Here is a 12,793-nt window from a genome sequence, read left to right on the forward strand (position 1 = left end):
CCCATATCCCTCTCCCTCAATTCCTCTGGGTGAATCCAGCATCCAACACAGAGCCAGGCATACAGCAGGTGCTCACCAAATGCTTGCCAAAAAAAAGAATCAAGACAACTGGGAAATGCTGTTCTTCTGGACGTATAAATAACCATCAGGTGGCCAATTCTCATCCAGAGTGGACAGGGTGGAATGGGATCATCCCCGCTTTCAAATAGGGACATTGAGGCACAGATAGAGGAGTGGGTTAGCTGGGGTCCCAGGGCACAGCTTCACCACCCTGGGGAGGTCTGGGGAGAGCATCCTGTCCTTCAGGACACCCCCCACCAATGGCTGGAGGTGAGCATGCCATGAGTCGCCCCAGGTCTGGGAAGAGTGGGCGCGTGGGTGCTTAAGAGGCTGCATTCTCAGCAGGCCCTGCACCTGACCCGTCCTCCAACCCCTGTAGCTGACGTCTCCTCTGCTCTACTTGATGTCGAAGCCGGGTCAAGACCAGCTCTGAGGCCTGAATCAGGCTGTGCTGTGGGGAACAAGAGAATGAGGGGGATGGAGCTGAGGAAGAGCTGCAGGGGTACAGGTTAGACCATGGCAGGGCCGTCTGGAGTGAAGCAACTCCAAAGGCCAGGAGCTCGGCCCAGGTGGGAGGGCAGAGAGCAGACCAGTGTGTGGGATGGGAACGGGCCTCTGTGACCGGGGTGAAGGGGAGTGACCTTAAGCGAATTTCTAGTGGGAGGGACAAAGCCTAGACCCAAATGTAAGGAAGTGAGATTAGAAGGAATATAAAAGCAACATAAAATTTAGCCAGGCTTGGTGGCAGGCGCCTGTCATCCCAGCTACTCGGGAGGCTGAGGCAGGACAAACAAACAAATAAAAAAACAAAACAAAACAAAACAAAGGCCAGGGTGTGGTGGCTCACACCTGTAATCCTAGCATTTTGGGAGGCCGAGGTGGGCGGATGACTTGAGGCCAGAAGTTTGAGACCAACCTGGGCAACATGGTGAAACCCCATCTCTACTAAAAATACAAAAATTAGCTGGGCGTGGTGGCACGCGCCTGTAATCCCAGCTGCTTGAGAGGCTGAGGCAGGACAATCACTTGAACACGGAAGGTGGAGGCTGCAGTGAACTGAGTTCACGCCACTGCACTCCAGCCTGGGAAACAGAGCGAGACTCTGTCTCAAAAACAAACAAACAAACAAAACAAACAAACAAACAAAAAGGCCGGGGTGTGGTGGCTCACACCTGCAATCCTAGCACTTTGGGAGGCCAAGGTGGGCGGATGACTTGAGGCCAGAAGTTCGAGATCAACCTGGGCAACATAGTGAAACCCCATCTCTACTAAAAATACAAAAATTAGCTGGGCGTGGTGGCATGTGCCTTTAATCCCAGCTGCTTGAGAGGCTGAGGCATGAGAATTGTTTGAACCTGGGAGGTGGAGGTTGCAGTGAGCTGAGATCGAGTCACTGCACTACAGCCTGGGTGACAGAGCAAGACTCTGTCTCAAAAATAAAATAAATAAATAAATCTCCTTCACCAGGCCGGTGCCCCCACCCCAGCTGCTGTGAGCGCTCACAGCTGCCCCTTTCTCCTGGGAGTTGTCCTGACCGGTAGGAACTGCCTCCCTGAAATGAGTTCCTTCCTCCCCCAGGAGGGGGCCTGCACCCCGTGCTCGAAACTGCTGAGGTCGACTCCCCTCCCACGCGGAGAGCTGGGGTTACCTGCAGGATGTGCACGCCCTTCAGGGAGACCACGGCAAGCTCCTGCAGCCCATCCCCGGTCAGGTCCACGTGAGCCATGGCCAGCAGGGGACTGGAGAAGCTCCGCTGCCACAGCAGGCGGAACCCGTGCTGGGCCTCAGGAAGCCCCGACTCCGGGCCCTGGTACTTATAACACAGCAGTTCCTGCGGGGGTGAAGAATCAGGTCACACAGGTTGATGGGGGGACAGTGGAGGGAGGCCGGTGGGTGGTGGCTCCAACTGTCAGGTCCCACCTGTCCATAGGTGGCCACCAGGACTTCTGGCCGCCCATCCAAATCCACGTCGGTGACCAGGCCGCAGAGGACGCTGTCAAACTGGTCACTGCCGGGCAGGAGAAGCTGGTCTTCAAGACCCCGGTTCAGCAGGTCCCTGAGGGTCCCAAATGCAGCATATAGGCTGGGATCAGCTTGCAGTGCCCAGCACCCTTGGCGGATGCTAAGAGGGGTACCGGTACTGCTTCCCTTCTCAGGCCTAGACACACTGGTCCTCCGGAAGCCTAGACATCATCATCTCAGATTTGGACATATTCATAGACCCAGCAAGGGGTCAACCTGTGCACTCAAGCCCTTCACCTCGGGGACCATCTCACTCCCAAATGGAAAGCCACAGTGTCCCATCTGGGGATTCAGATGCACGTGTCCTCAATCTAGACACCCACGCTGCCTTCATGGAGCCCGAAGAGGGCTTGGCCCTGGCCTGGACACCTTCACCACTCCTAGAGGGGTGCCAGAGCTGGCTATAGTTGCTTCCGAGAGCTGACTGGGTAATGTTCCCATGTAATCACGTTCATGGTTTGAAAACCACCGTGGTGAGAGTATTTACACTTTGGAAACTCTGGTAAATGCTACAAACCTGGGCTTTCCTCGTGCATAGCCAGTGATTAACCATTTGCCAGCACACCTACTACATCCACTCCAGGGAGCACGGGCATCTCTGCTCCCACCCCCCAGCCTCAACATATTCCCTACAAGTCTAGACTTCAATATTCACAGCCCCCACCCCTGGGTCACAAGTATCTGTACTTGTCCAGCTCTGGGTAATCCACCCAGAGGAACTTACTATGGAGAATGACAAGGTTAGACCACAGTGCAAAGAAACCAGGTTAGACCGCACCCATGTGTCTCAGGCCCCCTCACCGATACACCACTGCTGGCTCCAACATGCTGGCCACGAGCACGCTGTACTCATCTTGTGGTGGCCCGTCCTTGGTCTCTGGAGAAGAAACATGAATGGTAATCCCAGCACTTTGGGAGGCCAAGGCGGGTGGATCAGCTGAGGTCAGGAGTTCGAGACCAGCCTGGTCGACATGATAAAACCCCGCCTCTACTAAAAATACAAAAATTAGCCGGACATGGTGGCGGGCACCTGTAATGCCAGCTACTCAGCAGGCTGAGGCAGGAGACTTGCTTGAACCTGGGAGGCGGAGGTTGGAGTGAGCCAAGATCGCACCACTGCACTCCAGCCTGGGTGACAGAGCGAGACTCCGTCTCAGAAAAAGAAAAAAAAAAAAGAAACATGAATGAAGAGGGGAATGGTTTTGTGGGGACAGGTTCCAGGCTCCCCGTCATACCCCAGGCCCCTTTAATGAGAGACATGCAGGTTAGATCTCAGGAAAAAGTCTTGAGGCTGTGTTACACAGGGAGGGTTAGAGATTGGCCCATGAGAGAAATTATAAGTCAGACATCAGAAGGAGAAATAGGTGTTAGATGATGGTTTAAAAAGTCTGAGGTTCCGGGTGTGGTGGCTCATGTAATCCCAGCACTTTGGGAGGCCGAGGCAGGCGGATCGCCTGAGGTCAGGAGTTTTGAGACTAGCCTGGCCAACATGGTGAAACCCTGTGTCTACTAAAAACACAAAAATTAGCCTGGCGTGATGGCATACACTTGTAATCCCAGCTACTCAGGAGGCTGAGGCAGGAGAATTGCTTGAACCTGGAAGGTGGAGGTGATAGTGAGCTGAGATTGTGCCACTGCACTCCAGCCTGACCGAGACTCTGTCTGGAAAAAAAAAAAAAAAAAGACATTTGTGCATGTATGTTTACAGCAGCCCAATTCACAACTGCAAAGATGTGGAACTAATCTAAGTGGCCATTGACTAATGAGTGGAGAAAGAAAATGTGGTACATATACACCATGGAGTACTACTCAAGTCATAAAAAGGAATGAAATGTTGTCTTTTGCAGCAACTTAGATGGAACTGGAGACCATTATTCTAAATGCAGTGACATAGGAGTGGAAAACCAAAAAATGTATGTTCTCACAGAAGAGGGAGCTAAGCTATGAGTATGCAAAGGCATACGGAGTGTATAATGGGGTGTGGAGATTCAGAAGCAGGAAGGTGGGAGCGGGTGTGGGATAAAAGCTACACATTAGGTACAACGGACACTACTTGGGTGATGGGTGTGCTAAAATCTCAGAATCCATCACTATAGAATTCATCCATGCAACCAAAACCACTTGTGTCCCCAAAGTGATTGAAATAATTTTTTTTTCTTTTTTGAGATGGAGTCTGGCTCCGCCGCCCAGGCTGGAGGGCAGTGGTGAGATCTCAGCTCACTGCCAGTTCCACATCCTGGGTTCAATCGAGTCTCCTGCCTCAGCCTTCCGAGTAGCTGGGATTACAGGTGCCCGCCACCATGCTCCGCTAATTTTTGTATTTTTAGTAGAGATGGGGTTTCATCGTGTTGGTCAGGCTGGTCTTGAACTCCTGACCTCAGGTGATCCATCCGCTTCAGCCTCCCGAAGTGCTGGGATTACCGCGCCTAGTCAAAACTTTTTTAAAAAGCAAAATGCCAGTCAGGGACAGACCCCAGTAAAGGAGCAGGAATGATCAACATATTGGGGGAAAAGGCTAGACTCTGAGTGGTGGGACAGCGGTGAGTCCAGGAGCATAGCCGGGAGCTAGAATGCAACAAGAGACACAGTGAAGGGGCCACAGAGCGGGGTGAGGAAGTACCGATGTGAGACAGGTTAGGGTACAGAGGGAGAGGTGGACGCTCAGCCCCAGGGTACGGGGCTAAGGTTACACCAAAGTGAGGAGAACAACTATGGACCCTAACAAAAAAGATATGGGTTACGTCCCATGTGCCAGTCCTGGAAGTTAAATTCACAAGAGGGGAGGGGAGGGAAGAGGTGCACTGTAGCTCAAGGCCTGGAGTGGTGGATCCAGGAGAGAGGGACTGGGGGCTGCACACTTTGGGAGAGGGGTGCAAATCTGGGTGGGAGGACCCAAGAATGCAGAGTTGCCTCTTCCCTCCCACCCGCTCTCTCCCCATCCCCTCAAACCCAGAGCTCACCCTTGACGGCCGAGAGGCTGAACACGATCACTCGGGAGATGGGGCCGTCCTGCAGGACCGACCACATTTGCAGAACCTCTGCGTGGAGAACGAGGATTCAGAGCCCCAACCCCACCCCGGTCCCGCACCCAGCCCTGAAACCGCCAACTTTTCGCCCCCACCGTTCATCCCCACCCTAGCCCCGCCCCTCTGCAGCCCTCAACCCCACCCTAGCCCAGCCCCCAATCCCCACCCTCATCCCTTCCCCCACTTCCCCTACCTCACCCAGCTCCAGCCCTCGGCCCCACCCTAGCCCCACCCGGCAAGCCCCACCCTCACCCCTCAACCCCCTTACCCTCCTCCCCTACCCCACCCAGCTCCAGCCCTCAGCCCCACCCAGTCCCCGCCCTCTAGCCCTCAACCCCACCCCTTAACCCGCCTCACTGCGGCCCTTACCACAACTCCGCTGGTCCACGTGGGCGACACGGACATAACCACTCTGACAGCCCAGAGCTGAGAGGCGCCGGGACATGCCGGGGAGGTTGTGGACGTCCAGCCAGAGGACGCTGGCGGGCGGGTGGATGGACAGGACGGAGGGCCATTGCTGGGCCCAGCCCCGCCCCTCTGCCTCCCCAGGGGCAGCCGCCCCTCCCTGTAGCCCTGGGACCCTGCTGCCTGATTCCTCCTGGATAATCCCCACCGCCCAATTCCTCTGGGGTCAATTCTCACCACCCGAGGGCTGAGTCCACCTCTTGTTTTTTCTGGGGTCACCCCTGCTGATCAATTTCTCTGAAGTCATGCCCTGGACTGATTTTTCTGAGCTCCTCCCCGGTGACCAATTTCTCTAAGGTCTCACCGCCCGATTTCTCTGAGGTCAGTGCCCCGGTCCCCAGTGGCCTCTTTCGGGGCCTCTCCTACCTACTGGTCAGGTTCGTCAGCTCTGGGAAGAGGTTTTCCACGGGCTGTTCCTCAAACTGATGCAGCCCCTCGTTCTGGGGAAACCAAGACCCACCCCACCCGGGCTTAAGTCAGCCGTCAGCCTCACACATATACCCACCCAGCGCCAGCCCACAGTGAACCCCACAGGGCTCTGCCCAGCACGCTTCCCCACCTCACCTCCTTGTAGAGATGAATGGCCGGGTCGTTTCCACTCAAGAGAAACACGGTCTCAAGTTGATCCCCGACCTGGACCCTGAAAGCAGAGAAATCTAGAACCCAAGGTAGTGGAATCCACATGGTCTGAGAACCAGAACTCTCCTTTGCAAAAACCCCTGCCTGTTGAGAACCTTAACATTCTGGGATCCAGACACTAGACCCAGGGTTAGAATCTCAGGGCTCAAGCTCCTGAGTACTGTATCTCCTTGAAATACATAACTGTAGAAAGGAGCCCTCATAGAATCTCAAAATTCAGGAATGTACCTCCCAATCTCAGAATTGCGGGAACATGGCTTGCTAGAACCTCCCGTTCTTAGAGCCCGCATCTACTCCTACCTTCGCTCTGTGGATTCAGGAATGGAATGTGGAACTCTAGAATGAACTGCAGAACCTTAGAAAGCTAGGACCTCTTCAATCTGAAACCCCAGTATTCTCGAAGGGCTGTTTTCTGTCTCCTTAGAAATACAAGAACTTCTAGAATTTGCCATCACAGATTTCAGATTCACAGAATGATAGAATATCCAAATCCTAGCAAGGAGAACATTAGTGCAATTAGAATCTTCAGTTTTGGGGACTCTCACCTGTTAGACCAGAGCTTGGCCAACTGTGACCTGCAGACCAAATCCAACCCACCATCTGTTTTTGTAAATAGAGTTTTACTGGAACACAGCCACATCCATTCATTTACAGTGTCAATGGCTGCTTTCTGGCTACAATGGCAAAGTGAGTAGCTGTGACAGACTGGCCCTCAAAGCCTAATATTTACTATCTGGACCTCTAACAAAAAAAGTTTGCCAATCCCTGTTCTAGACCATCTGTGTTCTGGAATGGAATCTGGAACTCTAGAATGGAACCCACACACTTTGGGGTTCTAACACCTTGGTATTCTAGATGGTCTATGTTCTATCTCCTTGAAAGATGAGAATGTCAGGGCTTTATCATTACAGAACCTCAGAAGATTCTGGCTTCTATCGTACTGTAGAATATTCAAATGTTGGAATATTAGAGCCTACGACTCTAGAAAACTTAGCATTTCTGATCTTGGAATGTCAGACTCTAGAACATTAGAATCTGGGAATTCTAGATGTGCAGAATTCCCAGAATTCACAGGTGCTCCATCAACTCTCTCAGATTATCTAGTTCAGGAATGGCAGTGTGGTGGCCCCTTGGCCATCTGGTCCATGGCCACCTTAAAAGCATGATGCTCGGGCTGGGCGTGGTGGCTCACGCCTGTAATCCCAGCACTTTGGGAGGCCGAGGCTGGCGGATCACCTGAGGTCAGGAGTTCGAGACTAGCCTGGCCAACATCGCAAAAACCTATCTATACTACAAATACAAAAATTAGCTGGGCATGGTGGCGTAAGCCTGTAATCCTAGCTACTCAGGAGGCTGAAGCAGGAGAATCACTTGAACCAGGGAGGTAGAGGTTGCAGAGATCGAGCCACTGCACTCCAGCCTGGCAACAGAGCGAAGAGTCTATCTCAAAAAAAAAAAAAAAAGAAAGAAAGAAAAGGAAAAAAAAGCACAATGCTTTAAAAAACAAACGTAGAATCTGACTGTCTATGGACAAGTTCGTGGTCTCCAGTTAGCTACAGCTTTCCAACCTCAGCTGCATATGCGTATGTGCACATGTGCTCCGTGTTATATTACACTTGTGCTTTCCATTCTCACATGGCCTCTCTGGTCCCCAAAGGCATTTTAGTTTAATTTAATTTAATTTTATTTATTTATTTTTGAGACAGAGTTTCACTCTTGTCACCCAGGCTGGAGTGCTGTGGTGCAATCTCGGCTCACTGCAACCTCCGCCTCCTGGGTTCAAGTGATTCTCCTGCCTCAGCCTCCTGAGTAGCTGGGATTACAGGCACCTGCCACCACGTCCGGTTATTTTTTGTATTTTTAGTAGAGATGGGGTTTCGCCATGTTGGCCAGGCTGGTCTCGAACTCCTGACCTCAGGTGATCCGTCCGCCTCAACCTCTCAAAGTGCTGGGATTACAGGTGTAAGCCACCGTGCCCGGCTGGCATTTTAGTTTTCAATCCCTAATCTAGTGCAACCTCTTTATTTTCCAGAAAGGGAAACAGACTACAGGGGGTCTGTAAGTAAAGAAGGGGTTCGAGAAGCCAGGGTTTCTACATTTACAGTGGGGTGGGCGTCGATGCGCTGGGGACACTCACTCTGCATGGCACAGCTGGAAGGGAGTGAACTGGAGCTCCAGGTTCAGGCAGCTCTCTGTAGGCAGGGCATAGGCAGGTTAGCATGGGGGACCTGCTGGGGACCCTCTCCCTCCTCCCGTCCACGCCTCACTCACGGGCAATGGAGTCAAGGTTGTACTCAGAGCCGGGCTCGTAGTCGCAGTAAATGTTCAGGAAGGGGCTGCCCTTGTCCCCTGAATCCTGGGGGAGGACACGGGGTTCAGGGTAGGGCAGCGGTGGCAGGAGGGATCCGGGGCGGCTCAGTGGAACTCACCATGTGTGTAAGGAGGAGGGCGAAGGGAGGTGGAGGGGCCTCTAGGTACCTTGATGAACGTGATCCCCACAACCAGACCCCGCTTGGGGGGTGACTTGTTGAAAGTGTCGATGGAGACAATCTCCGCATCCACTGGGAGGAGAGAGTTCTAAGTTCAGTGTCAGGCAGACTCATGAATCCAATCTCCCAAACATGGTGAGCTCTGGCTACCGCAATGATCTTGCCCTCTGGTCTGAGTCCTGACCACCATCACCTGACCTCTGTTCCCTGGGTACTAGGGATCCTGACCTGTAAGCCTGAAGAATCCTGAAACCCTAGGCTCATCCGGGCCCCAACTATGCCTGCCCCCTGATCCCAGTGACCCCCTTAAAACCACCCGATCCCATTCTCCCAGCACGGTGACCCGGCTCAGAGAGAGCCTCAGAAGCCTTCTCAACCCCACGTTCCAGGCGCCCCCCCCAGCACCATAGCGCCACCCACCGGGAATGTAGTTGAACTGCAGCTCCTTGGCCACTGGCCGGATTTTCTGTCGGAGGTCTTGGTAGCGGAAGCCCAGCACCTTCCCTTTAAGGGTGGCGGCCAGCAGCTCCCCGCGCCCGCCGGCGCCTCCTGCCAGCCCATACACATTGCTCTGCGACGAGAAGCGCGTGAAGCTGTCCTCGCGCAACGGACAAGGCCCCGCGGCCACGGCCGCCTCCCCCATCACGCCCCTCAGTTAAGCACACTCTCCGCAGCCCCCGCCGCGACCCGCACTACCCAACCTACGACTTTCTAAGCGACCTGAACCGCCGGGTGCCCTGCCGTTGCGCAGGCTGATGACGTACGGAAGCTGGCGGCGTTGCCCTCTCCCAAGATGGCGGCCAGATCGGCTGCTCGGACCTCCCAGGCGACTTTGCCCCACTGCGCCTCCGCACTCTTCTCCTTTCCATTTCTGGACCAAGGGGCTGCCATAAGGAGTCTGTGACTAGAGATGGGAGGTGGTGGCCACGGCCTCTCGCTGTATGCTGTGTGCAAGGTCGAATCATCATCATCATAAAACTTAATATTGCCCTTATGTGCCAGGAAGTACTATAAGTGCATTCCATCTAATAATTTATTAAAAATTCGCAAGGGGGTGGAGGTAGGTACTTAAATCCATTTTAGAGATGAAGGAATTGAGGCACAGAAGGGTAAAGTAACTTGCCTAAGATCACACAGCTAGTAACGAGCGGTCAGTAGTGGAAACCAAACAAGGTAACTCCAGAGTACACTATTTCTTTTTTTTGAGACGGAGTCTTGCTCTGTCACCCTGGAGTGCAGTGGTGCGATTCGGCTCACTGCAACCTCTGCCTCCTGGGTTCAAGCGATTCTCCTGCCTCAACCTCCCGAGCAGCTGGGATTACAGGCGCCACCACACCTGGCTAGTTTTTCTATTTTTAGTAGAGATGGGGTTTCGCCATGTTGCCCAGGCTGGTCTCGAACTCCTGACCTCAGGCGATCCGCCCGCCTCGGCCTCCCAAAGTGCTAGGATTATAGGTGTGAGCCCCCTTGCCCGGCCCATAGCTCATAATCTTAACAGTATCACCTTTAAAATAATGAATACATTCTTCTTGCCCCCAAGGAAAAATGATCCAGCTATAATAACCAACTCCTTTATCAAACATCTACTTGATGACAGTCATGCTGGCTCTGATAATCTGATTCCTCACAACTGTTCTGCAAGGGCCTACTGTTACCCTCCCTGCCAGTGCACTTATTCAGGATTCATTGAGCTTTTACTGTGTGCCCGGATGTCCTTTGCAAATCTGTCTCACTAATCTTTGCAAGAAAGAAACCTCTACAAAGAGGTTTAGTATCCTAGTTTACAGAGGATGAAATGGAGGCTCAGAAAGAGTAAGTCCACTGACTGATATGCTAGTAAGTGGTGGGGACAGGATTTAAACCAGGTGTTTTAGACTCTGGGGCCTTCAGGGGTTCCTGTCTGTGCTTCTTTGTCCCTAGAAGGCCATGGAGGTTTGAGTACTCTGTGCACATCTATGTATCATTTCCAGAAGACATGGGTTGGCCAGCTGTCCTGGACACCTCGAGCACACACAGACTGCAAGCTCCATGAAGGCAGCAGCTGATCTCCCTTGATCACAGCCTTATCGCCTGTACCTGGACCACAAGGCCTGACACAAAGCAGGCATTCAGAAAATATGTGTCAAAAATCACAAACTATGTGCTGAGCATGTAAGAGACAGCTCTTACATGATGGAAAGTTCTCAAAGGCAGACTGGATAACGGAGGTGGCAAGGAATTTGTGATGATTCCAGATTTCTGGATGTGGAGAGTAGAAGTTCCTGGAGGGCAGTCTGGGAATGCTGTCAGTGCTGCTGTATTCCCAGAGCCTGGCATGTAGCAGGTGCTTAGTGAATACTTGCTGAGGGAGTGGCACGTGGGTCTAGTGCCACTTCAGCAGTGCGTTTCCTTCAGGTGTGTTCCCTCCCTAGTAACCTATAAGCCACATGTTGAGTAGATGAATAAAAAAATGAAGTTACAGGGTTAGGAAGGAATCATCCTGTTTAGAGGTTTCCAATCCTAGCTACACACTTGAACCGCCTATGAAGCTTTAACAAAACAAACCAGAACAGGCCGGGCCTGGTGGCTCATGCCTGTAATTCCAAAACTTTGGAAGCTGAGGTGGGCGGATCAACTGAGGTCAGGAGTTTGAGACCAGCCTGGCCAACATGGTGAAACTCTGTCTCTACTAAAAATACAAAAATTAGCTGGGCGTGGTGGCGCACGCTTGTAATCCCAGCTACTCGGGAGATTGAGGCAGGAGAATTGCTTGAACCCGGGAGGCAGAGGTTGCAGTGAGCCAAGATCGTACCACTGCACTCCAGCCTGGGCGATAGAGACTCCATCTCAAAAAACAAACAAAAACCCCCAAAACCCCCAAAGGGTAGGGAACCTCAGTCAAACCACAATTTATCAGAGTGTGGCCCCAGCCTGGATACTTTTATTTTTGAGCCATCATGCCTAATTTTTGTATTTTTAGCAGAGACAGGGTTGTGCCATGTTGGCTAGGCTGCTCTCGTACTCCTGACCTCAAGTGATCCACCTGCCTCGGCCTCCCGAAGTGCTATGATTACAGGCATGAGCCACAGCACCCAGCCCCAAGCCTGGATACTTTTAATGACTAAAGCACAGCCAGGGCTGACCATCACTGATTTAGGTCATGGATGGCAGAAACAGATTCACATATCCTTCAGCCAGTGCCCACGATGGGGGCAGACATGGTAATCAATTTCAGGTCTCAGAAGTCTTTGCTGCCATTATTAATGGACTGGAGCTATGGGAGGAGCTGCAGGGGACAGAGGAGCAGGGCAGGTGTCAAGGAATTTGAACCTCACCTGCACTTCTCTAGGCTTTCTGGGCTGGAGCCCCTCTCCCAGGAGCCCACCCTGGTTTCCTAGGCAGCCCCTCCTCTGTGCAATTACTGCCCCTGCTCACTTCCTGACATTTTCCCATCATGTCTGGGCACTGAGCCTCCTCCAGCTGTCTCCTCCATAGCGAGGGGCCCTGCGCAGGGCAGGGTAAAGCACATGTGTACCAGACAGGGCCCCCAACATGCACATCGTGGAGTGTGGTGGAGGCAGCTGGTTCCTGCCCACCTTTCCCAGGCAAAGGCTCCTGCTATCTCCTCCCCCACTCCCCAGACCCACTCGGGCCTCAGACTCTGCCCACCAAAGCCGCTTCCTCCCCCGTCCTGTGACAGATGGAACAACTGTCACCGGGGCGTTCAGCTTTCCTGCCAGAGAGATGTGGACATGGAAGATTCGGCGGGCTTCCACCCATTCTCATCCAAAGCAGTCATGAGGACTGTCACATTCGACCCTCCCACTGGCTCTGAGGGGTGGCATCACCACTGTGCATCCCAGTTGAGGAAACCAAGGCCCCCGGACCCCAAGAACCCAGAGAAAGATTAAGATGGGCGCTCTGGGACTCCCAAGCCAGAGCTCCTCCCCAGGCCCACCATCCCTGGGTCTCCCCCACCTAGAAACTGACCCAGCCCATGCGTGTTTCAAGGATGCATGCCCCTGACCTCCCAAGAGCTTGCCCAGAGTCTGGGGGACCAGGAGTGTGAGGGGGACGGGTGACTGGCCCAGGGGCAGAGTGGGTAGCAGAGGT

At 53.1% G+C, this 12,793-nt stretch overlaps 1 protein-coding gene across 2 annotated transcripts; it reads right to left on the reverse strand.

Moving 5' to 3' along the window:
- Positions 1-116: 116 nt before the first annotated feature.
- KPTN (kaptin, actin binding protein) lies at positions 117-9,499 on the reverse strand. 2 transcript variants are annotated; one of them, XM_054465645.2, is made up of 12 exons: positions 9,122-9,499; positions 8,691-8,773; positions 8,484-8,568; positions 8,350-8,404; positions 6,138-6,213; positions 5,940-6,013; positions 5,478-5,587; positions 5,043-5,120; positions 2,884-2,959; positions 1,981-2,116; positions 1,709-1,891; positions 117-511 (listed from the first exon to the last, which is right to left on the reverse strand). In XM_054465645.2, the coding sequence occupies exons 1-12, from the start codon at positions 9,342-9,344 to the stop codon at positions 383-385; spliced, it is 1,308 nt and encodes a 435-aa protein (XP_054321620.2). In that variant the 5' UTR covers positions 9,345-9,499; the 3' UTR covers positions 117-382. The 2 variants fall into 2 exon arrangements, with proteins under 2 accessions (XP_054321620.2, XP_063514574.1); XM_063658504.1 differs by having other exon boundaries at positions 8,642-8,773; positions 9,122-9,455.
- Positions 9,500-12,793: the final 3,294 nt, after the last annotated feature.

This window comes from Pongo pygmaeus, chromosome 20 (genome assembly GCF_028885625.2).
Source record: "Pongo pygmaeus isolate AG05252 chromosome 20, NHGRI_mPonPyg2-v2.0_pri, whole genome shotgun sequence".
NCBI classification, from domain to species: domain Eukaryota; kingdom Metazoa; phylum Chordata; class Mammalia; order Primates; family Hominidae; genus Pongo; species Pongo pygmaeus.

Bases quoted from the DNA above. Each gene is read 5' to 3' on its own strand.
- KPTN (XM_054465645.2), bottom strand. From the start codon at position 9,344: ATGGGGGAGGCGGCCGTGGCCGCGGGGCCTTGTCCGTTGCGCGAGGAC. The intron at 8,405-8,483 runs GTGAGTGAGGCG...CCCTGCCTACAG, and splicing joins CAACCTTGACTCCATTGCCC to AGAGCTGCCTGAACCTGGAG. The intron at 512-1,708 runs GTAACCCCAGCT...TGTTCCCCACAG, and splicing joins AGGGCGTGCACATCCTGCAG to CACAGCCTGATTCAGGCCTC.